The sequence below is a fragment of the Adiantum capillus-veneris genome, chromosome 5 (genome assembly GCF_014529385.1).
Source record: "Adiantum capillus-veneris isolate H3 chromosome 5, ASM1452938v2, whole genome shotgun sequence".
In the NCBI taxonomy this organism is placed as follows: Eukaryota; Viridiplantae; Streptophyta; class Polypodiopsida; order Polypodiales; family Pteridaceae; genus Adiantum; species Adiantum capillus-veneris.
In genome coordinates this window covers 27878309-27904065 of record NC_140935.1, presented here as the reverse complement: position 1 = coordinate 27904065, position 25757 = coordinate 27878309, and the positions used below count along the sequence as shown (strand labels likewise).

The window sequence follows — 25757 nt, the reverse complement described above, 5'->3', positions numbered from 1 at the left end:
AGCGTTTTCCTCCAAGAAAAAGATCCTTCTTGAAGAAACCAAGCTTCCACGTTCTTTGAATCCATTTGCACACCGATTTTCTCAATCAATGAAGGAAGAAAATGGACGTAATTGAAATTGCCTTGATTTTGTGTCAAAACTTGGGAAATTTATCGACTTATTACACATAAATTGTTTTCCTCAAATAGAGTTGACATCTAGCATGGATTTTGCAATGCCCGTGGTGGACGTTGTTTCTCTCGAAGAAAGGATTTATGTCAAATTTTCAAAGATTTGTGGGGATTATAAGTTAAGGTCCAATGAAAGACGATTGAAACTTTTTATAATGGAGAAATTTACACCACAAACTAGGATATCTATCCAATTATAACTAGAATTTTTTCAAATGTGTGTGATTGGAATTGGAATGTGCTTATCTATACTATTAATAAAGCTGGGAGGGATTCCAATTCCCCCTTGGCCACATGGTGGGAGCAGATTCTCTTGCAATCGGAAGTCATAGGCGATGCTCAACGTGCAGAGAGAGAGAGAGAGAGAGAGAGAGAGAGAGAGAGAGAGACTCCGCGAAGGCTAGTGCTCGAAAAAAACATTTTTCCAAAAACTTAGCAAACCTACGTATGTGTAACAACAAAGGTAAATTGGCAAAATCTGAAGGTTTATACACCAAATTAGACTAATTTTTTCAAAATTTTACAGGTTTTCTCACCTTTAAATATAAAACTTTGAGGTAAATTTCAAAATTTGTAGGTGAGATTACACTAAACCTAGGTTTTTTTCGAGCGCTGGCGCCGCCGTGGCCTGCCGTACTAGTCATGATGAACTTTGAGCAAGAAGAAAAGACATATGTTGTGTTCAGACTCCTAAATGAGGAGCATTTGGAAATTGGTGCATCCGAGAAGGAATAAAATGTTGGCTTCTCTGTTTCAGTTGTGTGGTTTACTCAAAGAGCTGAGCTGCCGAGGGATCCATTCACCCACTTGCTTTACTAGTAACTTTGTAGGGACTAGGGAGTTGTGCTGCCTACTCCACAGTTGCCTTTCTCCTATACTTGCGTGAAGAGTGAGGAGCAGAGAGTCATTTAGATACGCCTCTCTCTCTCTCTCTCTCTCTCTCTCTCTCACACACACACACACACACACACCAAATTCGAGCCGTGGATGGGTCATAATAGATGCGCGCTTTCCCTCGCAATCAGCCTCACAGTCACGGCGCACGCTCTGCCGAGTCCCTGAGACAACGCCCCCGACATACCCGTGACAAAACACATTTTTCATCAGGGCGCTCTCTCCCGCTCCCCCCCCTCTTCTCTCTCTCTCTCTCTCTCACACACACACACACACACACGGTTACACCGTTACACCCCTTTAACAGACGCTTTTTCTCCATCTTCGCTAGCACTACCTTTTAGCTCAAATCTGAAGAAGATACCTTTCAAAAGAAGAAAGGGGCCTACTCTCAAGTTGACAGTATCGGTAGCTCATTTGCAAGCTCCTGCAGTTGAAGGTAACTTAGGAACGGCAATGCAAGGCGCCAACGATTCTGGTTTGCCGAGCTGTCTTGTCCTAAGTAACAGAAGGAAACGAGCAATGTAGGAGCTGCATTGGATCTTTGCTTGTCAGAATGATCGACCAGGCCGGTGAAGTCTAAAATCTCTCTGAGGCCGCCATGATTCTGTAATTGTGAAAGCACAGGAAGCTAGGCAATGTCAGAGCTGTCTGTTTGTGACTCTACCCTAACTTCTGATGGGTCTTCTATGGAAGTGGAAACAACCAATGACTCAGCATGCATGTGCAGAGATTCTTCTGATGACACGGGGAGATACCAAGCTATGGACTCCGAGGTAATTTGCACAGATAGGAAAGGAACTGCCAAGGACGAGAAGATTTATGTCACCGTCCGATTGAGGCCTCTGAGCAGCAAAGAAATCGCCAATGACCACTACTCAATCTGGGAGTGCCCAGATGATGAAACTGTGGCTTGTCTTTACTCTCGCTCTGATCGATCCAATTTTCCTCAGTCTTATGTTTTTGGTAAGCAAACTTACCATGGTAACATCTCTGTCATTTTTGGCCTTCTGAATACAAGTAGAGTCTTTCATATATAGCAATAAGCTTTTGATAAGTGTGTTTTTATACAGCACCACATAGGCTTTCCAGGTTTAATATCTGAATGGTAGGGCTTTGGCCCTAAGATTCTTGGTTTTAACTTTTGATTCTCAAACTTTCTCCTTACTTAAGTCAAATAGAACAGAAATTTTCAACTGTTTACTTCAAAGACTTTGCTATCCTTGCTAATTGCCAAATATGATCTTGAGGTGAGTTTATTAGCACTAGATTCTACAATAAGGGGGATTCAATTAGCGGGTGTGGGTGGTTGCAAGCCTGCTCGCTCATCATGACCTTTGGAGTCTTCACATTTGATCAAGGGGGAATAGAAGGGGCCATCCCTAGATGAGATAATGCCTTGGCAAAGGGAGGCTTTGAGTATTATGTTGACTTTGCTTCTCCATCAGACACCCCCTTCCCTTGTCCATATGGCTCCCTGACTACTTTTACTTTTATGCTTAAGAACCCTTGGAGATCTTTAGAAGCATTGTTGAGGGATGGAACCCTTTGGCATTTTATTTTTTTAAATGCAGTATTCAGAGATGAGCTCCTATTTTCCGCGGCCCAAAGGGGTCATCGATGCTGCCGTATGGATTCCAGATCTACATGATCGAATGTGAACCGCCTCTTTCATTTTGGATCCTTTGACTGGATAGACTTTAGAGGCAGTTAAGCAGTTTAGGTTGTCAAGGACTGTAATTTTCTCCGCTGTTTGGTTTTAGGCCATCGTGATGATGCAATGGGGAGGTTGGTATGATCAGTGACACATGTTAAGAGTCATCATGGTACCTTCCGTTGGTGTTTGTCTTGGAGGATGAATTGCCTTTTTTAGACACATTGTCGTATGGCTTTGCATGATGACTGCCTCCTAATATAGAGATCTTACCGATTGGATGCAAATTATATTACAGGCACAGTGGGGCAAAAGTTAGGGACAATCAGTCAGCAGCTAAAGTCAGGCTAGGCAGAATGTCAGCGGTTTGTAAACTCAAGGTGCCAAAACCAGTATAAAGGGAGCCCCAGGGATCGTTTCTCACTTAAGTTGTAGGAGGACTAGTAAAAGGAGAGGCCAACAGTTGGGAGCGCTCTACCCTCTCCGTAGCCCAGCATTTTGCAGCCCGTGTTGATTCTCAGCCTGCTTGCATTTCAGCCAAGGGGTCCCCCTTCCTCCAGCCTGACTGGTATCACCCTTGGAGGGGAATTTGGCTAGCCTCCATCCCTTTGCAAAAGAGCCTATTGGATCTACATTTTGCTATGATTATGGGCTGATTTTCCTAATCTAAAGCAAGAAGTTGCTTGTGTTTTTGGATCAGAAGGATCAGCCGACGACCTGCAACCATACAGGATCTCATAGGGTCGTTGGGATGCGAACACCATAGAAAAACTCCCTCTCAAAATCTGTTTTTCACTGGTTTGGATGCATAAAGGAAGAGCTAAGTCTACAGATTTCAGGGACGAAGATTTTTCAGTCAAAAGTAGAAGCTAGAGGCTTACCCGAATCAGCCCCAAGAGGAGCCTCGTGGTAAGGTTGATTGGAGTCATCATTCACAGCGAGTTTGGAGTCTCAGAGAGAGTGGACAATCGAAGCCTAGTTATTGAGCTATTGCTTTTGGGTCATTTGTACTGGACACATGGTAGTAGGAGAGCAACCTGCAAGTCAAAACTCTCCAGAAGCTCATCCCAAGAGGGGGCGCCCATTTCTGAGGCTGGAGATTGATTTTGAGTTATTGTGCTCCACAGTGTGTGTGAGTAGGGGGTGCAGGTGATCATAGCTTTAATGGAAAGCTTGCCTTCTCCCTTTTCTCATGCAGCGCAATGATTTGTTCTCGCGCATCTTTCTCTCCCCTTTGCACGTATGGTAGTGCCCCTCTAGTTGGATGTCACGTGCACATTTAACCCTATGTGCATGTGGACAAGCTACTTCATGACAAGGGTTCAGTTAGCTTAGGAAGTGTTCTGGCACCTTTGTGAGTCTGTTCGCCGTACATGTATGCCCTTTGCCTGTGAAGCAGCTATGGTGTAAGTCTAACACCCCCTCTTAGCACCTGATGCTGAACAAACCGTATGAAGCCGAAGATGAAAGGCCAGATGTAGCAATCTGCGCCGTAAACGTCCTTCGAATCAAGGAAAGCCAGACTAAGCAGTCTACACTGTAGAAGCTACCGTAAGCTGTAGCAGTCACCGAGAGACCGCACAGACCACCACGGGATGGTGTCCTGTCAGTAGGTAGGGTAATCCAACATGAGGGGAAAGCCAGACAGACTGCGCTGTGAAGGGCCTTTGAGAAGAGGTGTGGTCAGACCAAGCTGTCTGCACCGTAATCATCCTGTATGAAGTAGGGAAGGCAGGCTGAGCAGTCTGCGCTATGAAGATCCTCTGAGAAGGAGAAAGGCCAGACCAATATGTCTGCGCTAGCTTGCCAGTATCTCCTGCCTCCAATCCCTCGATATCAACCAAAACATATTCCGCACCAACAACGCCACCAAACCGCATCTCGGTGTGGCTCTCAATGTGAATGAGCTAGGAGTGGCCTACTGCCCAGGTCAGGAGATAAGTTTGTTGAGGGTGAGTGTAAGCAACTCTCTATGTAGCAATCCAAATGATCAGGAGTGTAGAAGAGCAATTGCACTACCATCCAAGCCAAGCTCCGGGTGACTCCGAATGTAGTCGTGTAGTGATGCTTGATCTTCCGCATCTTGCGGGTAAACTCTCCAAGAGAGTCCAAAGCACTGAAGTCCCACTCCCGTCTGTAGATCCAAGCAATGAACCTGTCCAAGAAGAGATCCAAGTTCATCTCCCTAAGTCCATGTAGATGCTCGTGTGTAAGCAAGTGATCTAACATGTTGAGGTCAAGTGGTAAGCGTCTGTCCACCCAAGATGGTGGTGTCTTCTTTCGGAATGTCGGAATCCCATATGCCATGAGCATGGCCATATCTCGTGTGAACTCCTTTGATGAGTACATAGGTGTGTCCATAGCAAACCACAAGTCACCACCCCCTCTAGAGTGCGCGACCGCCGAATGATAGCTGGAATGAATGGATCTCCCAAGGATCGTATGCCCGTAAATGATCAAGCCGATGTCGAAGATACCGTGTACTGAGCAGTCACTGAGAGACCGCACGGATCACCACGGATGGTGTCTTGGCAGGAAGTAACTTCATCCTTTGTAAAAAACACAAGCCAAGAGGTTGCTGTCCACCCAAAAACGCAACTGCGAGGTGTAGAAAACGCTGCTGTCCAGTGAATTTCAGCGTGCTTGTACGCTCTCGGCATGGTTGGGAGTGGTGCAGAGGGTGTAGGGAGGGCGGGGAATCATTGTAGCAACCCTAAGTGGGCTGAAAACAAAGAAAACAGCAGGTGTATATGGATGAAATCTGTAGATCTGAAGAGGAATTTGACAGGCAATGCACTGGATGCAAGTGCCGTGTGTCGTAGGCAAGATCTGGAGACTCCCTTTGATGCCAATGCTCAACGTTTTGCTGAAAACGCAGCAGCAGGCATAAACGCAAGACTGCCAGAAAAACACAGATCTGGCCTTGGAAAACGCAGGGCTGATCTGAAGCTGGGTGGTGCGTTTTTCTACAGGGAGGGGGGCGCCAAGAGAGGGGAAAGCTGATCACAGATGGCAGAAGCTGAAATGCTTGTCTGATCTGCAAAAATGCTGCAGGTTCCCAAAAATGCTAGGCTGAATTGCGCAAGTTTTGCGATGAAAAGGTGCAGAAGTGCTAGCGCTAGCTTCTTGGGAGGAGTACCTGATGCAGAGTATGCGCCTTGGACTCAACTAGCAACTGATACCATGTGAGTGCGCGTGTGCGGCACACACACACACACACAGAGAGAGAGAGAGAGAGAGAGAGAGAGAGAGAGAGAGAGAGAGAGAGAGAGAGAGAGAGAGAGAGAGAGAGAGACGCTATGAGTGGTGAAGAGGGGACGATCAACCCCCCATGACTACCATGAGAAGACCCAATACACAATAACCGGATAGTGTGGAAGTGGGTACCCCCCTGGCCCTATAAATAGGTGCCCAAGGGGAGGTAGGGCAATGCCTAAAAAAATCCCCCACGACCCAACAAGAAAAGAAATATATATGGAATAAATGAGGGCGCCCGGACAAGGTGGGCGGCCGGACAGTGCAGTCTAGATGCATATGCAAAGGGTGGCCAACACACTAGCCGTACATGTATGCTCTAGACGTGTGAAGTAGCAAAGTGGTGTAAGTGTAACAAATACACAATTATGCACGCAATGCGTGCACACACACACACCATGGCACCGGCTGTGTCTTCACATCTCCCCTCCCATCCCCATTGCCTTGACATCTCCCCGATCGACCGTGATATTGAGAGAGGAACACAGGAAAGATGGCCAAGACGAAGGAAGAAGTTGGGAAGGAGATGAGCAAACTGGATGACAAAATGAAAAATAACAAGAAGATAGTAGATGCCTCCATCACCACCATCATCAACCAGCTTCTGAAGCTCGAGAAAGGAATGGAGAGTTTTGCCAAGGAGAAGGAAGCATGGAAGAAGGAGAAGAAGCAGTGGGAGGATAAGAGAGAGGAGGTGGAGGAGGAGGAATGGAAGAAAGAAAAGGAAGAGTTGAAGGAGCGAATCAAACTCCTCCGTGCTTCTATCGCATTCCTCATCCCCGAAGAAGGAGAGGTCAAAGCGGAAGCCAAGGAAGCCCTCAAGGACGAGATCACCAAAGCTCTCACGGCAAGCATCGAAGACAAATTGGAGGCCACCAAGGAAGGATGGGTCGAAGTAGTCAAGAATAATATAAAAAAAGAGGTGAGAGCTGAAGCCCAAAAGATGAGGCGCTCATTATACACACGACCATTGAGGAAGAGAAGATGCGACAAGCCCGAGAGCGTTGGAAAAGCCCTATGCATGAAACTCGGGTACAAGGAAGAAGAGGAGCTACCCTTTTCCAAAGCTTGGAGAGCTGGCAAAGACCTACAGAAAAGAGCCCTCATCCTCCAATTTGCCTCCGAGGAGTAGGGCCATCTTGAGAGGGCTAGAGGGCCCTCCTATCTACCTTGACGACGACCTGAGGAAAGAACATCTCCGTGCATGCATGCCTAGAGTAAAAAAAGCTCGCAAAGGAGGGAAGAAGGCGGTTCACTGAGATGTTAGGGTCATCATTGATGGCAAGACCGTTGGATAGGGTCTCGCGGCCTATGAGACACATGAGGAGATCCACATTGTGGTTTGGAACTGCAACGGGGATCTATGGACGCACCCAGAGAGGCTTGAGGAGGTGATGAGAGGACGGGACCTCATTCTCTTGACAGAGACACATGAGAGCCCAGAGCGGAGCCTACCAAGGATTCATGGCTTTTAGTGGGAGTCCTCATATCGAGGGAGTACTCGCCAACACACTACATGAGGGTCGGGAGGGGTAGCTATACTCTTTAGGCAAGAACTCTAGAGCAAGATACAGATTGTTGCATGGGACTCGCAGGCCGGTTACGTTTGGATTCGCTTTGAGCTATCATGGGACATTATTATTATCTACATTGCCCTCTGCTACTTCCCCCCCTCGGGCTCCAAATTTGCTACTACAGAGGCAGAGAGAGATGGGGAGGAGAGACCATCCCTATACACATGCTTGTCAGATGAGATTATGGAGTACTCTACACTGGGAGAAGTCTTCTTTATGGGAGATTTCAATGCTAGTACATGTTGTGACCAATGTGAGACATATGACACAAAGGACCCGGTGGCACTACACGCCACACAGGAGGAGGCTACCAAAAAAGATTCATCAAACCCGCATCACAAAGTACGGCCATCATTTGCTCAGATTAGGCTCTCAGCACCGTCTCGTTATTTATAACGGGATGGCCGAGTGGCCCACTTTAGGAGGGCTGACATGCACATGGAGTTACAGCCTGGGGGAGGGGGCGGGGAGTACCGTGGATTACATCATGGGATCTAAAGAGGCCACCCACTTGCTAACCTCTTTCATCATCTCGCCCATACCTATTGGAGCCGACCACACCTATCTTGCACTCTCCCTCACTGGAGACGCCACACTCTCCACAATCCACGACCCGCCCCCCACACACCACGATTCATTTCACACATGAGCTATCCCCCTTGTACTTGGCAGAGGTCGAGAAGGGACTCCTGTTACTCCGACCCACTACGCCACTACCTATGCTCACCTCCCACATGATATTTGTCCTTCAAACATCGGCCATTAGCTCTTTCTTGTATGCCACCCACACATGCCGTTCTCCCCCCCCCCCCCAAGGGACTATGCCACAAAACATCTGGTATGATGATGAGTGCAGAGACCTTTATCATAGGCTGCGTGCACAACGGACCCTTGGGGAGATCATTGATTGAAAGAACCATCATTCGTGCTAAGTAGCATGCAAGCAAGCAAGGAAAGAAGTAAAGATTTGTGGAAGTGTAAAGTCTAGATCTTCACCATTTCAATTCTGCAGCACCTGGCAAGCTTAGTAGGTGGTCATTTTTTAATTGACACTTCGGCACGATTGATCATGATGATTTGGATTTGGTGGCCTACGCTATTCTCTGTGCCTAAAAACACGTAAGACTGTGATGCGTGCCAATAAATGCTAGATATGTTTTTAAAAATTTTGCAGCCTCTTTGTTGCTGCGTTTTTTAGCCCTTCGGAGGCTTCTTGACTTTAGAGGCACCCTCCTACTCTATTGAGTTTTGTTGACAGCAGGTGCATTCCCCCCCCCCCCCCCCCCCCCCCCCAAAGCTTGCTCTTGCTTTCAATATCACGATGCGAGCATCATTTTTTCGTTGCTTCTCAGCAGCGCTATTAAAATTTACTATTGAAATGTCGTCAACGTGGAACAGTGGTTCTAGCATGGAAAATAACATTATAGAAAATCATGGTAACAAGACATTTTGAGATTCCGGTCTTGAAACATTTCACGTTGATCCCTTCCACCAGTCTCACAAAGCTTGAGAAGGAATGGGATGAGCTTACTACTTTTCCGAGACTGACTAGATTTCTGAGAAGTTTTGGGGAATTCTCGTGGATTAAGAGACAATTGGAGGAATGTGGCTCCCAAGTGATCAATCCGGTGCACAAGCTACTCAGTAAGTTTCTAGCATCTTTCGAGCTTTTTTGACATTGTGACTCTCTAAGCTCCCTTTCCCCCTAACGAACAATTATTTTGAAAGCGCGAAGCAGAAGGTACCGGTAGGTGCGCGTCGCGATGTAGTGCAGGATTGGGGCAAGAAGCAGGAGGTGGAGTGCAGCAGAGAGGAAGCGCTAGGGATCGAAGCAGGGAGAGAGAGAGAGAGCTCACGTTTTTGGAGAAAACTCAATAAGTGAGGTTTTGGGTTTTCCCACTTTTATTATAAGTGACTTTAAAAAAATGTGTCAAGGTTCACAAAGTATAAAAATGTACAAAAAGGGGTTATTTAGGCCTTTAACCCAACAACCTTCCACTTAAAGGCATGAATGACGCCTTTAAGTTAACCAACTCCCACCAGCTGTATGCAATGCTCATGTTGAGCCTTAGCAAGACTCTTGGTGAGAACATCTGCAGGGTTATCCTGTGTATGGATCTTAGTCAAGGTGACTAGACCATCCTTCAATACCTGTCGTATGAAGTGGTACCGCACATCTATGTGTTTGGTACGCGCATGAAACATGGCATTTTTGGCTAAATAGACAGCACTCTGGCTATCACAACCCAACACGGGTGTATGAGCAGGCATGCCAAGTTCTTTTGCAAGTCTGCCCAACCAAATGGCCTCTTTTGAAGCCTCTGTGGCACTCAATGCCACAATTTTTTGCAACCTAGAACAGCAAGAGACTGCACCACCAACAGTGGCAAATACATATCCAATGGTAGATTTCATGGTATCCATGTCACCTGCTATGTCTGCATCACAATATCCCTGCAACTTCAAGTCACTTTTTCCATAACAAATACACTTTGATTGTGTACCTTTCAAATATCTCAGAATGCATTTGACAGCTTCCTAATGCGCTTTGCCAGGAGTCGACATGTATCGACTAACAACTCCCACTGCATAAGCAATGTCGGGACGAGTGGCAACCATTGTAATAGACTTGGACACTACAAGTGAAGAATCAATTGCGACAGCACCAAATAACCACTTCAAAACAATTCACAGATCACAATAAATTTGCATTGGCCTGGTGGATTTCCGTGCCTAGAGATATTGGCCCCAAAGACTGGCGCCCCTTTCAGTATTTCTTTTTGAATTAATCAGTTCAATTTCTTGCAGAAATTAGGGTTTTTGCTGCCGGTAGCCACATCATCACTTTGTGACATAGTCTGCAAGTGGAACGATGAGGAGAACTGCAACCGCGTGCCAATGTTCTCCCAAATTACCTTCCAAAACAAACTCATAAATCTGGGGTCTCTGTCGGAGACAATTGTCTCAGATGTGCCATGTAATCGGAAAATCGTCGTGATCATTCTGTGTTCTCGGGAGATCAAAAAATGAAATCCATTGCAGTACTTTCCCAGGGGTGGGTGGGTATGGGTAAAGGCTGTAACAATCCCTGTGCCTTATGCCTGTCAAACTTGACCTTCTGGCATATTGCGCACAAACTCTTCCACATACTTTTTGAGTCTTGGCCAAAAGAAGTATCTCTCTACCCCTTTCATGGTGGTAGCAAATTGCAATGCCGCGGTGACCCGTAAAAAGGTGGACAGTGGCATTCAGTCATAACCTTTCCCTCAACGGCTGTGTAACGCACAACATGGTTTTCTCATCAAGTAGCCTTCCCGAAGGGAGTATCCTGCTATTGTCTCCCCATCCCGTATCCGTGTGAAAATATTTGCAAAATCTGTATCTGTGGCATATTGGTCGACCATATCCTCGAAGCTCCGCTGATGTATCGCGGAAAAAGCCAGAACCAACGGCTTCCGAGACAAAGCATCTGCCACCACATTCGTCTGTCCCTGCACATGGACAATCTGGAAGTGAAACTGTGACAAGATGTTCGCCCACCGCATCTGCTTTTCCGAAAGCTGCTTCTTTGACAAGAAGCAGCGCAAACTCTGATGGTCTGTAAAGACAGTAAAATCCGCTCCGAGTAGGTAATGCCGCCACTGAGTAAGAGTACGGATAACGGCCAAAAGCTCTTTCTTATAAATCTGTGCTGTCATCTCCGGCCAAGAGAACAATCAGCTCTCGTAAGCAATGACATGGCCTTCTTGCATCAAGACCGCACCCAAACTATGACCACAAGCATCACAATATACTTCAAATGACTTCTGCAAGTCCGGCAAAGTCAAATCTGGTCCCGTAGTCAATTTCTTGTCCAATGTCTGAAAGGCAGTCACCTTTGTGGATCCCCACGAGAAAGGGACTCCTTTCTGTATCAAGATATGCAAAGGGGAAGCAACCTCTGCAAACTTTCGTATGAACTGCCTGTAGTACGAACACATTCTCGGGCCTATCACGTATAGTCTCTATCTTGGCCGAATCCACTTGCACTCCTGCGGCTGAGACAAAGTGTCCCAAAAAGTGTATCTCTGAAGCAAATGATCTCTGTGTTCTGCCTCATTCTTGGTGATTTTGTTGAGAGCTCTATACTCGATGCACATTCTCCAAGATCCGTCTTTCTTCAAATCCAACAACAGTGGAGAGCAATACGGTGTAGTACTATGCTGGACAAGACCCTTTTCCAAGAGGTCTTTCACTGGGTTCATAATCTTTTCATTCTGTACTTGGCTCACACGGTAAGGTGGCCGGTTCGGTGGCGTGCTTCCAGGTATCAGGTCAATGGTCTGATCTTCAGGCCCTCTAAAAAGCAATCGGCATGAGTGTGGAGAAAAATCTTGGCGTTCTTTTGATCAGGTCAAAACATATTCAACCTTTATCCATCGTTGAGTTCTCTCCCCAAAAGAATGAGTAAAGAAACTGAAGTTCATCAAGTACAATTCTCTGAGCCCTTCATTTATCAAAGTCGCTTTCTCGGCCCGGTAGTCAACCACGGCGTAGTTCTTGTGGTACCAAGGGATCCTGAGTAGAACGTCACTCGCGTGCCCTGAACACCCCTGTCATTGCAAACGAAGTTTGCCAATGCTCGGTGTAATGGCAACATCCAGTCCGGGCGCCAGTCGAACTACCTTCGCCTGTGGTGTCAGTCTGTCGAGCATAATTCCAAATCGAGCCGCCAATTCCAAGTGAAAAGAAGTTGGCCTTGGCTCCTTAAAAAGAGCTTCCTGATCCTTCACTTTGCCCCAAAAGCGGCAAAGTTTGTACTTTCATTCATTAGATTCGGTGCAGATCCCACGCCATGTGGTACCAGTTTTGCTTTTCTATCTGCCTTTTCTGCCACGTTCCTCAACTGCTCTCGAACTCTCAGGCCTGTCGTCGTCTTTATCATTCTATTCTTTGTGTGCCTTTTTAGGGCACTTCGCGGAGATATGTCCCTGTTCCCCGCATCCAAAGCACTTCCCCTCTTTGATGAAGCGAGCTCTCTCCTCAGGAGTAAGCTTGGGTCGTGCATCCTTTTTCTCTGGGTTGCTCTTTTTCTTTCTACTTTCATTCCCAGAAGTCTGTTCGGCTTGTTGTGTCATGGCCTCATCTGTGGGGTAGGTCAGATTGCCAGAGTGAATGGCAAAGCCCTGCTTCGCATGACTCATCAACTCCTGAATAGAAGCTGACTTCTGTTCCAAGCAGTGATCTCGGATCCCTGTAGGTAGACCCAAGGTAAACCGCTCAATCTGTTCTCTGAACGAGATCTTCTTGAATGAAGAGGCGGGTAGAAAAGAGCTCGAGAATCTTTCACAGTAAGCATTGATTATATCTTTCTTGGTCATCCGAAGATGGTTCCAAGCAGCTCGTATATCTCGTTCATATTCTTGCGTCAACCAAGAAGAAATAAAAGGCTTTTTAAATTTCAGCCATTTAACTGGCGCAGTCTTGTTTAAAAGAAGCGTGGACCACCAAGTAGAGCATTCCCCTTAAGGTAAGAGGTAGCTCTCCGAATCTTGGAGTGCTCTGAATAGCGTCCTCCCACGAAAGCAATGTCAAACTGCTGTATAAAAGACAAAGCCTTCGAAGCATCTGAATATCCTGAAAAAAGTATCAAACTTGATCGAGTGGCCACCTTCCTTAAACTCTCGAACTTTCTTGCTTTTATCTTCGAGAAAGTCATACTGGTTGGCTTTGTAAAAATTCTTCTGGTTCGCATAGAAGTTTCCATCATGAGAATCTGAGCTGTCTGTAGACGAGTCCTCAGTAGAATTGGCAGGCTCTGGCGAGATTTAGCCTTCTTTGCCTTTTTCTTGCCCTTTCCGAAGCTTTGTTTCTTGCTTCGCTTTTTACCTTTTTTGTCTTCTTCGCTCGAATCTGAAGAGCTAGAAGAACTGTCAGAAGAAGAACTGGGTACTCCTTCAAATCTAACACGCTTCTTCTGTTTCTTTGCCTTGTTAAATGTCGACTGACGACCCAAATATCCCGGGAAGTCAGTGCTTTTCTTCTGCTTTTTGCCATGCTTTTTGGCTTTCTTTTGCGCGTCAAAAAGCTGAGCAATACCACCTCTTGTAATTCCTTCTCTGAGTACTGTTTGTGATCAGAAGGTTTCTTGAGAGCGGGTTTCAGGGGTGGTGTAGTGGATTTCTGCCATTGTGCATGCACTTCATGAAAAGAAGTCTCGCTCATATATTTTGCCAATTTCGGATCCTTTGCAAAACTGAGCATCATCTTTGTTGCATCGCTGATCAATTGACGACGCTTCATCTCTCTTTGCTCCACCTGAGTAGGCCGAGACGGGCTATACTCTTTGTCTGAATCTTTGTTGTGATCTCTGCCCGCGTCTCCAGATGTAGAGGGAGTCGACTGATCCTTGCGTGAAGCCATAGGTGCCGCGGGAAAAAAAATTGGGGATCGGATTTCCCATAGAAGAGAAATCGGCCGTGCTCTGATACCACTATAACAGACTTGGACACTCCAAATCAAGAATCAATCGTGACAGCAACAAATAACCACTTCAAAAGAATTCACAGTTCACAATAGATTTGCACTGGCCCGGCAGAGTTCCGTGCCTAGAGATATTGGCCCCAAAGACTGGCGCCCCTTTCGGTATTTCTTTTTGAATTAATCAGTTCAAAGTACAAGAGAGTGGGTCGGGATTCACTCTCAGACTCTACGTCCAGATGCTCTGAGAAGTGAATGCCCAAACCACTTATTTAAAGTTACAAGGGATGCCCAAAAGCAGAGCCCCAAAAGCTTGAAAGCAAAAGCAATTTTCCTCTTTTCTCTCTCAATGAAAGTAAAAATAAAAGCAATCAACTTTTTCTCTCTCTCTCTCTCTCTCTCTCTCTCTCTCTCTCTCTCTCTCTCGGCCCCGGGTAGAGAAAAGCAAAAACAGCCAGCGCAATTTTCGGGACTGCCGTACTGCCACGTCAGCAGGCCAGCGCATTTTCCGGAATTCTCTCCTGCTGCCCTAGGGTTAGGGTTTCCAGGAATTAGGGTTTGCTGAAAATTAGGATTTCTGGCAGATTTTAGGGTTTGCAGGAAATTAGGGTTTTCTGGCAGAAATTAGGGTTTCTGCTACCAATAGCCACGTCATCACTTTGTGACAACCATAGCATACATAAGAGAACCACAAGCTGACGCATATGGGATTCCCTACATTGCTTTCAATGCCACATCATCCTTTGGGCAATCTGCTTTGCTAAGCTTAGTGTATGGAGATAAAGGTACTCCAAGAGGCTTAGCATCAGCCATATTAAACCTGTCAAGTACTTTTGCAATGTACCGTTCTTGAGATAAAAACAGCAATTTCAGCTTTCTCTCTCTTTTAATACGCATGGCCAAAATATGCTCTGCATCACCCAAATCCTTCATAGCAAATGCTGAGTTTAGCTTACGTTTCAGAGCATCAAGACTAGTCTTATGTTTCCCGGCAAGCAGCATGTCATCAACATAGAGAACAAGTATGATGGGACTACCATCTTCATCCCTTTTCGTATACAAACAATGATCTGCATGGCTGCGTTTAAAGCCTTGAGACAACATAAAAGTGTCAAACTTCTTATACCACTGTCGTGATGATTGTCTCAAACCATACAGAGCCCTTTTTAGTTTGCATACAATTTTCTCACGTGTAGGAACTACAAAACCTTCAGGTTGTTTCTTGTATATGTCCTCTTCAATGTCACCATGCAAAAACGCTGTCTTTACATCCATTTGATTCAATTCCAAATCAAGCACCGCAACGAGAGCAAAAAGGACACGTATAGTTGTAAGCTTTACAACAGAAGAAAAGATTTCTTGAAAATCAATTCCTTCTTTCTGTTCATATCCTTTTGCAACCAATCTTGCTTTGTACTTGAGTTTTTCATCCACTAACTTAATCTTGTATACCCATTTGTTAGGAAGAGCCTTTCTCCCTTTAGGCAATGGCACAAGATCCCAAGTATCATTTGCATACAAGGATTTCATTTCCTCTTGTATCGCAAGCTCCCACTTACTGCTTGACTCACATGATTTGGCCTCTTTATATGTAAGAGGTTCACCCTCATCTGTCAACATTACATGATCCAAAGAGGGGTTGAATCTCTGCGGTTGCCTTCTCAAACGAGTTGACCTACGTACCCAATGATCTACATTCTCAGGCAACGGTTCTACATCATAAGGCAACTCATTTTCAGCTCTATCATGCTACTGAAAATCATTTTCAGCCAATTCAGGTGGCTGTTCATCCTCATTAGGAGCATCAAAATCATGTCCTACCTCTTCTGCTCAAAATTAATCGGCCGATTATCAATTTCAGCTTGCGGTAATGCATCATGAGGCTCTTTTTCAACATCAATGGGTGGCACGGAAGGCTGTAATCTGACTGTTTTCTTGTCAGCATCAGATTTTGTAGCATTCTTAAGCAATTTTGCCTCATTGAACACTACATCTCGACTGCGTATTACCTTTCTAAACTGTGGTAACCACACTCTATAGCCCATTTCACCTTCTTCTCCATAACCTAGGAAGAATCCTTTAATGGACTTCATATCAAGCTTTGTTCTCAAGTCATTGCGTACATGAACAAAAGCTTCGCAGCCAAATACTCTCAAATGATCATAAGAGGCAGGTTTGCCCGACCAAACCTCCTCTGGAATGTCATTTTTCAGCGTACTATTAGGAGAGCGATTGCAAATATGAATTGCAGTTTTCAATGCCTCCCCCCAAAAACTCTTGGGAAAGATTAGCGGTGGACAACATGCAACGCACTCTCTCGCATAAAGTACGATTATACCTTTCAGCCACACCATTAGAAGACGGATTATAAGGGGCTGTCAACTCCCTTTTAATCCCATTTTCATCACAAAAACGTTGAAATTCAACAGATACATACTCTCCTCCGTTATCAGATCTGAGACATTTAAGCTTAGTACCCTTTTGCATAGTGACAAAAGCATGAAACTTCTTAAAAGCATTAAAAGTCTCACTCTTACTTTTCAACAAATGCACCCATCCTTTCCTAGTACAGTCATCAATGAATGTAACAAAATACAATGCACCACCAAAAGACTTAACATGCATAGTGCATACATCGGAGTGAATAAGATCAAGAGGATTAGCTTTGCGAGAGACACCAGAGTAATAAGAAGATTTCTTTTGCTTTTCATAAAGACAATTGTTACAAAAATCCAAGTTTTTGCCTTTTACATCAACTCTCTTCAGAGAGGAAAGCACATCAATACCCTTTTGGCTCATATGGCCAAGTCTCTTATGCCACAATTCCGTGTGTGAAGCAACTTCAGCAACAACAAGAAACTTGCCAGGCAAAGCTTTGCATCGAAGATAGTACAAAGTACCTCTTTTAGACCCTTTTGCAACAAGCATAGAGCCGTTAAGCAACTTCCATGAACCCCCAGCAAAGATGGTAGTATAACCATGTGCATCTAACTGGCCAACAGATAGCAAACTTTTCTTAATGCCTGGTACAAACCTGACATCATTCAACACAAGCTCTTGACCATTGTTAAGAGCCAAACGCATAGTACCCATTCCCTCAATATTGCAAGCAAAATTATCACCAAGGTACGCCTTGCCATAATTGCCTGCAGCATATGTAGCAAAACACTCCAAAGATGGAGTCACATGAAATGAAGCACCAGAATCCACTATCCATGATTGGGATAGGCCATCATTAGCACTGAGCAATGTATCAATGACATCTTTCTTCGAGATAAGCATGTCTTCTGCATTAGCTATCACCAAATCTGAGGGGCATGAAGCCGCAACCAAGATTTCCTCAACGTCTGACAACTCCTCAATGACTACACTAGAGGACTAGAGGATACATTTGCATTCTTAGCATCCCTGGAGAAATCACCTGCTGATTTTTCCCCTTTCTTTTTCTTATCTTGCGTTTCCTTCTTCCTTTCTTGCTCTTTCTTGAAATACCTGCAATCGGGTTTCTTGTGACCCTTTCTGCCACATTGATAACAAGTGACATCCTTATCCTTTTTCTTGCTCTTACTTCTATTTTGAGTCCTGTTGTCCGCATCACGCTTTTGATTTCTACCTCTTGTATTGTAGGCAGAACTGCCACCTTCCCCACTAGACTTGCGTCTAGTCTCTTCATTGAGAATAGACCCTCTCACACCGTCATACGTGAGGGTGGGGCTGTTGCTCAAAGAGACAACCAAGGTTTCCCAAGTATCCGGCAATGTCATAAGTAAGAAAATAGCTTTCAGCTTATCATCGAATTGCTGAAGCCCACTGTCTTGCAACTGACTCAACACACCTGTAAAAGCACTCAAATGCTCAGAAGTTGACTTCGAGTCATCAAGCTGCATATTCACCAACTTTCGCATCAAATGCACCTGGTTCACAGGCGTGGTGTTTTCATAATTGGACTTTAGCTTTTGCCATATTGCATAAGTAGAATCCAAACGCTTGATGTCCTTCATTGATAGCCATTTTGATGTAGGCCATAGCCTTCTTATTCAACCTGGCCCATTCTTCGTCAGACAAACCTGGCGGCTTATTCTCTTCCAATGCATCTTCCCAATCCTTTAAGAAAAGGATACCTTGCATGCGTTCTTGCCAGAGGTCGAAGCCTTGACCATCGAACCGTTTGATTTCCATCAAACTTTTAGTGTCAGATGCGGAAGAGGAAGAAGCCATTTTAATTCAACCACAAGTGTGTATACAAGAGAGATGCAATAGGCTGAAAATTTCAGCAAATAGGAGCAACCACAAGACTTTGCATACGATAGATCACAATTTCTTTATGTGAAACTGTCCAAATCTGAAATTTCAGCTGAAAAGTGTAATTTCAAGCACCTGTACTCAGCTTTTCACTCAATTTGTCGTGACAAACATCAATACATGTGATCCCACAACTTTGGTACACCTGCGTATTGTTGTTTTGACCTGTTATAATCTGTAAATCACCTGTTTTGACCTAAAAACAGCCTGTTTTGTGCTGTTTTGGCAGTTTTGATGACCTTTTCGACTCCGGAAGCAAGGGGCTTCGCGATGGAAGCGAAATTGTTCGCGGGAGAGCAATTTTAACTCGCTATCCAGCAGACTGCACAGGGCTGTTTTGAAACCCTAGGGCTCTGATACCAGTTGAAAGAGCGAAGCAGAAGGTACCGGTAGGTGCGTGTCGCGATGTAGTGCAGGATTGGGGCAAGAAGCGAGAGGCGGAGTGCAGCAAAGAGGAAGCGCTAGGGATCGAAGCAGGGAGAGAGAGAGAGAGAGCTCACATTTTTGGGGAAAACTCAACAAGTGAGGTTTTGGGTTTTCCCACTTTTATTATAAGTGACTTTAAAAAAATGTGTATTGAACCTGGACAAAGTATAAAAATGTACAAAAAGGGGTTATTTAGACCTTTAACCCAACATATTTCTCTCTTAAATGACAAATGCCTTAATAGAACAAGCAAAACAATGCTCTTGTTACTAAAATAAAGGGAAGTTATAGGAAAGAGTAAATTTTTGATTAAATTTAAACCAACAAAGTGTCCACTACTACAAAGATTCCAAGCACCCTTTGAGAGCACACTTTATGGAAAGAATAGCCGTCTTCAAGAGAAATGAATTTTACAAAGGGAAAGGCAAAGAAAAGACTAAAGAAGATGGATTTTAGTAGTAGTATCTAGTTCTTTTGTACCCAGACATAGTGTTACATTCACCATTTTGTAACAGATTGGTCTCATAGGTCATTTTGGCCTTTTGAAGACGTTAATATAACATTTCATTTCATTTCATTTCTCCCTCTCTCTCTATTAGTGAGACTTCTCTCAACAGAAGTGAATAAGGGACAATGGGGCACCCTCTCACATGTCTCGAACTTATCACAACATGGAGAGCTCTTGGCCTATCTCTTCATCATTCTACTTTGCATGTGGTTCATATGCATAAGTGATCAGCAGCAAAACTCTTCTCCATTTCGAAAGCAATTTATAAAGTTTTTAAGACTCTATTTTGATGATGATGTCATTGAAATGACTGATATGAGAACCTGTTTGTTGTGGCTTATGGTTATCAAGAAGGTGGTTTGTCCCATAAACAGCCTTCCTCTTTTAGTTTGCGACCACATGAGTCACATGTGCATCAATTATTCTCTTTAAGAAAAGCACTTATCATAGATGATGAGAGTGTTCTTTTGCACTTGGTTTGGTCATGTTTCTATTGCTACTTTACAACACCGTGTTTCCAAGGATACGGCTTGCCCAAGCTTTGCAAGCCTCTTCAAGTTTATGCTTAGCGTGGGGAAAACACACAAGGACGCTTTCCAAAGGAGACCACTTTTTGTGCCTCTTGTATTCTTGATTATATTCATGCTGATTTTGCAGGGCTTATGGAGGGGGGATTCTATTGGAAGTTCTAAGTATATAATGTGAGACTATGATAATTTCTTTCAAATGATATGGGTATTTTTTGTGGTAAGAAGTCTGATGACATGTGAGACCAGTCAGTCTACATCTACCCCTTAATTTGATTTGAATCTCTAGAGTGGATGAGAAAGTTTTCTGGTGAATTTTACTTATATTGAACACTCTAGTAGGAGTGTCCCTTTACTTGCAGCTTCTACCAAAAAGGGAGAGGTAAAAAACTGCTATGAGGCCTTCAACCACTTAGTATAGATAGATAACTGCAAATAATTGTCGGCAACAGAACAGTGAGGTGTCGTAAGACTTTGCCTTTGCCAATGCTTGAAATCAAATGCTTTGCTGCGAGGAGAGGATATTGCGATAATAACCAATTTAACTAATTGTGTATCTTCCTAGTTATTTAGAGATTGAAGCTAAAGAACATGTATTTGGAGACTGGATGAGGTGTTCAGCGTCGTCTCCGGTTAAAAGGACTTCTAATTTTTATGGCTGTGGCACGTCTGTGACCTTCTAGAGAGTGGAATCTATGTTTTTAACGAAGAAGTATTTTAAACTACATTTCAATATGTGATATCCTATTTTGGTAGCAACTTCATTGTTCGGTCAATTTCTCTCTCCATTTATTCATTTTCTCTTGTTTCCCTGTGAATTATTAAGTTTCTTGGTTGGTTTGTGTTTTCCACGGCCTTCGTGTTTTCATCTCTTGAATTTTTAAATTGCAATTCTAGCTTTCTTAGGGTGGCATACTTCTGTCTGCACAGATCAGGTTTTTAAAGCTGAAAGAACAACACAAGAGGTGTATGAAAGAGGCGCCAGAGATGTGGCCCTTTCGGCTTTGACAGGAAAAAATGGTAAGCAGCTGGATTATTGAACTCAAGTAAAACAAGGCTTTTGCTCCATCATAAATAAAAGGCTCCTTAAGAAGACTTAATTAAACATGCCTTGGTTCTTGTGCTTGTGCTTAATGAGCCCCCAAAGATTAGCATAAAGCTTTAATTTATTATCCTGGTTATTTGGCAGCCACCATATTTGCTTATGGACAAACCTCCAGTGGTAAGACATACACCATGAAGGGTATAACTGAATATGCTGCAGATGATATTTTTAATCACATTAAGCAGGTACACGTTGATTCCTGTCTTTTCTAATTGCAATCATGTCTTTTTCACTAGGAGAGAATTGGGAGTGCTTTCACTATGTATGAGAATTAAAGAGGTCGGCGTTGGGATTTTTTTCAGCATGATCATCACATTTTCCTGCTAAAATTTTCTGCAATGGAGATTTATAATGAGGTCCTCAGTGATCTTCTCAAGCCGGAAAGTGGTCCGCTTCGAATAATGGATGACCGAGAGGTAACTAATTGGATCTGCTACTACCCTTTTCAAGAAACTCAGCACATATGTGCTGCTGTGCTCTCCTTGCAGGCCATCAGTTGCTATCGGTCCATGTCAGAGAGAAATATAGTGTGTATTGGAATAGGTCTGTCTGTTTGATCCTTTGTAGGATTATTTACTTGGGCTTGCCTTGAATCAACTGCTGTTCTTTGCTGGATTTCAACCTCTCCTGACTCTAAAGCTATGAGATGTTCTGAGTGTCCTCATAGGATCATTTTATTGCTCTTCTATACCGTTAAAAGTGTTTAAGTGGATAATCTCATATGGGTGCAATGAGCCTTGTGTCGTATGCCTCCTGGGTTAGCAAGGTTTATCTGAGCCGTTTTTTGTGGTTATCTAGAGAGGTACGGTCATCGAAAAGCTACGAGAAGAAATTGTTAAAGATAAAAATCATCTTCTAAGGCTGTTGGAAGTTTGTGAAGGTAAAATTTTGTAGCCTTGGTTTGCCTCCTGGTTTCAACTTTCAATCAAGCTGATGACTCCGAAAAGTTGGCCAACCATTGCATAATTTTTTCCAGCTCGTAGGCAAACTGGGGAAACAGCCTTAAATGACATCAGTTCAAGGTCTCATCAGATCATTAGGCTGGTAAGGCACAGTTATATGTGTGACATTGAGTGGTCCTATTGTGGGATAAGTAAGAGCTAGTGTTTACAAAGCTTCTGTAAGCAGACTATTGAAAGTTCACCGCGGGCAATGGCAGAAGGCCCAGTCAAATCTTTGATCGCTGTTTTGGTGAGTTTGCCTACTTGATGTGAAAGGTTATGTACACTCATGAGGAGCTTAATTCATTTTGCGATTCTAGTGCCTCTGTGATGGCTGTTAAAGCTTCTGTACAGAACTTTGTTGACCTTGCAGGAAGTGAACGTGTTTCATTTACACATTCAGAAGGGACTACACTAAAGGAAGGCTGCTATATTAATCGTAGCCTCTTGACACTGAGCACGGTGATCCGCAAACTCAGGTTGGTGCATGTGGGTGCCTCATTAGTGTTTTAGTAGAGAGAAGCATTTAGAATTTGTTTATGTAATGAAAACACTGTTTGCAATATTCTGGACCGCAGTGACCCTAACAGGTCGAAAGCAGCGCATGTACCCTACAGAGAATCGAAATTGACCCGTATTTTAAGAAATGCGCTTGGTGGCAATGCACGCACTGCAATCATCTGCACAATGAGCTCGTCAAACAAACATTTGGAGCAAACACGGAACACACTCTTTTTTGCATCTTATGCCAAAGAAGTGACAAATAGAGCACAAGTGAATGTGGTGAGTTGCTATGTATTCTTTTGGTTTGAAATGCTTTTTCGTCAAGTGAATAGTTAGTCCAACATAAAGCTTGTTTGCTTAGTTCAAAAGTCTTTGGGCAACATGACAAGGTGGAATTTATTGACAATGGACTATGGTTGTGTTAGTTTCTATGCGATTTGTCAATAGAAATTGTTGAAACAGTAAAGTTGGAAGTCTTTCTTCCATGTACAGTCAAATTGTAATCTTAAGAATACTCTCCACTTCCCAGGTGATCTCAGACAAGGATTTGATCAAGCAGTTAAAGAAAGAGGTAGCATTACTTGAAGCTCAGCTACGACGGTCCTCGATGTCATCCCAGAACTCATATGATGCTTTATTACAAGAAAAAGATTTGCAGATCGAAAGGGTAAGCTTTCTTGGGCCAGTCTAGCAAGTTAAGCTGAAATCCTCAGGCTACATTCTTGAGAATAATCATCTCTTTAGACACATAATGTCTAGATGCAAGAAGAGATGGGCAAAGCTATCAAACAGCGAGATTCAGCGGAGTCCGAATTAGTAAGCTTTCGAAAACAAGTGCAGGACGCAGAGCAAGCTATGGTACAAGTAAGGATTGATTTTGGCTTTACTCGAGTGAGTAAAATTTAATCGAGTTTTGACAGTTCACAAAAGAGTGGCTCAAGCCTCATGGTCTTATGAATGTATGGAAAGAACATGTTCTACTTGTAGATGCATGCCTTTATAATCATGATTTCATTGATAATTGTGCAGGATCCGAAAGTGGTTGACGCTGCGCAAGTTCCTCTGCCAAGTTTGATTAATGGCTATGCTGCAAATGGAAAGTTGCACATTGAGGCAAATGGTTATCATAAAAGTGGTGATCTGTGGAGAAGCTCCAGTGACTTAAAGAGTAGGAATGGTACTGTGCAACAACCATGGAATGAGATCAAAGCACACGTTCCTTCAAAGCTAGTGACTTCGGCATCTGCTATTCTACTTGATGAAATTTACAAGCTAGAGCATCTCCAAAATGAGCTGGCACAGGATGCAAACCGGGCCTTGGAAGCTGTTCAAAAGGAGGTTGAATGCTTGTGCCTGACACAAACTGACATGAATCAGGAAGCTGCCATGAGTGTGGCAAAGCTTCAGTTAGAAATCAATGAAATCTACGAGTCTAGAACAACCGGAGCTTCAACAAAGGGTTTGTCAGACAATGTTTTCTCGCTCAAAGAGGACATTCAAAGAGCAGCCTCCAAAGATCTCAACAAAGTTGGTGATGCTGATACCATTGAGAAGATGCTAACACAAATGCAAATCGATACACCGGACTTTCAATTGCCTGCATTAGCATCTCCACACCACAACAAAGTAATTCACAGCAATATTGGAGATTCTGGTATTATGGATCTTGGCCAGGCTTGTGATTATGCGACTACGCCAGCTCAAGCAGGTGAATGCAGCAGTTTAAACTCTCAAATGACAACAAATGTGAAATTGACCTTAATTAAAACTTATTTTCTTGCAGAGGAAAGTATTAGAAGCGTTTATGCCTACGTGACCGAAATGAAAGAAAGGATCTCTAAGCTGCAATACCAAAAACAGCTCCTTGTTCACCGGGTAAGGTCGGAAAAAATTGTGATTACCTTCGTTTGAAAGTGCTCTTGAATTTAACCTTAATCTTTGGCCATGAAGGTTCTTGAGCTAGAGAGAAATGGAAATACAGATGAGGATGCTGCTGGTATTGTAACGTCTACTCCAACCTCACCTGAAAGATGGAAATCAGAGTTTTCTGAGAAGCGAAAGGCAATTTTTCAGTTGTGGGACATTTGCCATGTGTCCATCATTCACAGATCTCAATTCTACCTTTTGTTTCATGGCGATCCCGCGGATGCAATCTACATGGAAGTAGAGCTTCGAAGGCTTATGTGGCTGAAAGAGCACAATGGTATGGCAAACTCTAACAAGTCGCATTTGCGAGGCGAGCAGATTTCCAGTCCTGCATCCAGGTAATGTTTGAAATCTGGGGTTGCCTTTTTGCCTGTCAAGGGACTCAAAAATTGAAATGGAAAGGCAGTCTTGTTTGTCTCCTCCAACGACTCTCTCTCTCTCTCTCTCTCAGCAAGTTCGCGAGTTCACACCCTACTTGAGTGCTCAGCTTTTGATCACACTAGAGCTTGCTTTCACCACATTTTCAGCCCCATCAGCTCTCCATACATACATTCCTCTCTCAACCACATTGTTGACTCTCAATCGCGATGCTCATTTCCACAAATCTTCAACATGGAGTCACTTATAAGTTTCGCACAGACCACATGATCTGTTTCTTTTGGTCATATTTGACCTTAGAGGACAATAATGGAATCTCTCTCTCTCTCATGGCCGGTATTGTTCTGTGACTGAGCAGTTACTATATCTACTTAATTAATTGGTTGCTTTTTTTCACAGCATGCGGGCTGTGCGGAGGGAGAGGGAGTCTATTGTGAAGCATCTAAACACAAGGCTCACTGCATCAGAAAGAGAAGAAATTTATAGACAATGGGGTATTCCATTGAATGCGAAACAAAGGAGAGTAAGACTAGCTAACATGGTGTGGACAAACCATGCGGATGAGGTGCATGTACAAATGAGTGCAGAGCTTGTGGCAAATATCATTGCGTTGTGGAATCGAAGTGGGCCCGTATCAAAGGAAATGTTCCAGCTTAGCCTCTCCCCAGCAAGCAACGAGAGGACGCGGTTCCGATGGAGTCCCATTGCAACTCTCTTTGGTCTAGGAAACACCTAACACAACACATTATGCTTAGTCTGAAAGTGAGTGTATTATCCCACGGGGCTCCATCAACATGGACTGCCCACAATGCCTGGATTACCTCTCAATGTATCATTACAACATTATGTCCCGTAAAAACGCTTTCTACATGTATTTTGGCATAATTGGAGGGTTGAAGGAATCAGCTTGCTTCGGCTTCTCATGTGCAGATGTTACAGAATTCTACCTTTGGGTTTTTTGCTTGTCACAGAGCCTTCATTGCGGTGCCGAATTTCCGTTTGTCGTCAGTCTGTATCTAATGCCACAGGAAGCTCTCTCTCACTCTCTGGAGTATCAGGTCTGGAGTATCAGGTCTGGAGTTCAAGACTCGTCCAATAGGTCTCTTTCTACGACGTTAAAATTTCTCCTCCTCC

At 44.0% G+C, this 25757-nt stretch overlaps 1 protein-coding gene across 2 annotated transcripts; it reads left to right on the top strand.

Annotated features, from left to right (window-relative positions):
• Nucleotides 1–1099: 1099 nt before the first annotated feature.
• Nucleotides 1100–25541, top strand: LOC147457059 (kinesin-like protein KIN-7A). 2 transcript variants are annotated; one of them, XM_086512085.1, is made up of 15 exons: nucleotides 1106–2030; nucleotides 20700–20789; nucleotides 20959–21059; nucleotides 21177–21290; nucleotides 21673–21754; nucleotides 21851–21918; nucleotides 22003–22065; nucleotides 22170–22294; nucleotides 22394–22598; nucleotides 22849–22986; nucleotides 23079–23183; nucleotides 23349–24027; nucleotides 24103–24194; nucleotides 24270–24583; nucleotides 25023–25541. In XM_086512085.1, the coding sequence occupies exons 1-15, from the start codon at nucleotides 1703–1705 to the stop codon at nucleotides 25357–25359; spliced, it is 2841 nt and encodes a 946-aa protein (XP_086368211.1). In that variant the 5' UTR covers nucleotides 1106–1702; the 3' UTR covers nucleotides 25360–25541. The 2 variants fall into 2 exon arrangements, with proteins under 2 accessions (XP_086368210.1, XP_086368211.1); XM_086512084.1 differs by having other exon boundaries at nucleotides 1100–2030; nucleotides 23349–24194.
• Nucleotides 25542–25757: the final 216 nt, after the last annotated feature.

Coding starts and splice junctions, on each gene's coding strand:
- LOC147457059 (XM_086512084.1), top strand. CDS start 1,703: ATGTCAGAGCTGTCTGTTTGTGACTCTACCCTAACTTCTGATGGGTCT. Junction 2,031..20,699: donor TCCTCAGTCTTATGTTTTTG/GTAAGCAAACTT, acceptor CTGTCTGCACAG/ATCAGGTTTTTAAAGCTGAA. Junction 21,060..21,176: donor TTTTTAATCACATTAAGCAG/GTACACGTTGAT, acceptor GATTTTTTTCAG/CATGATCATCACATTTTCCT.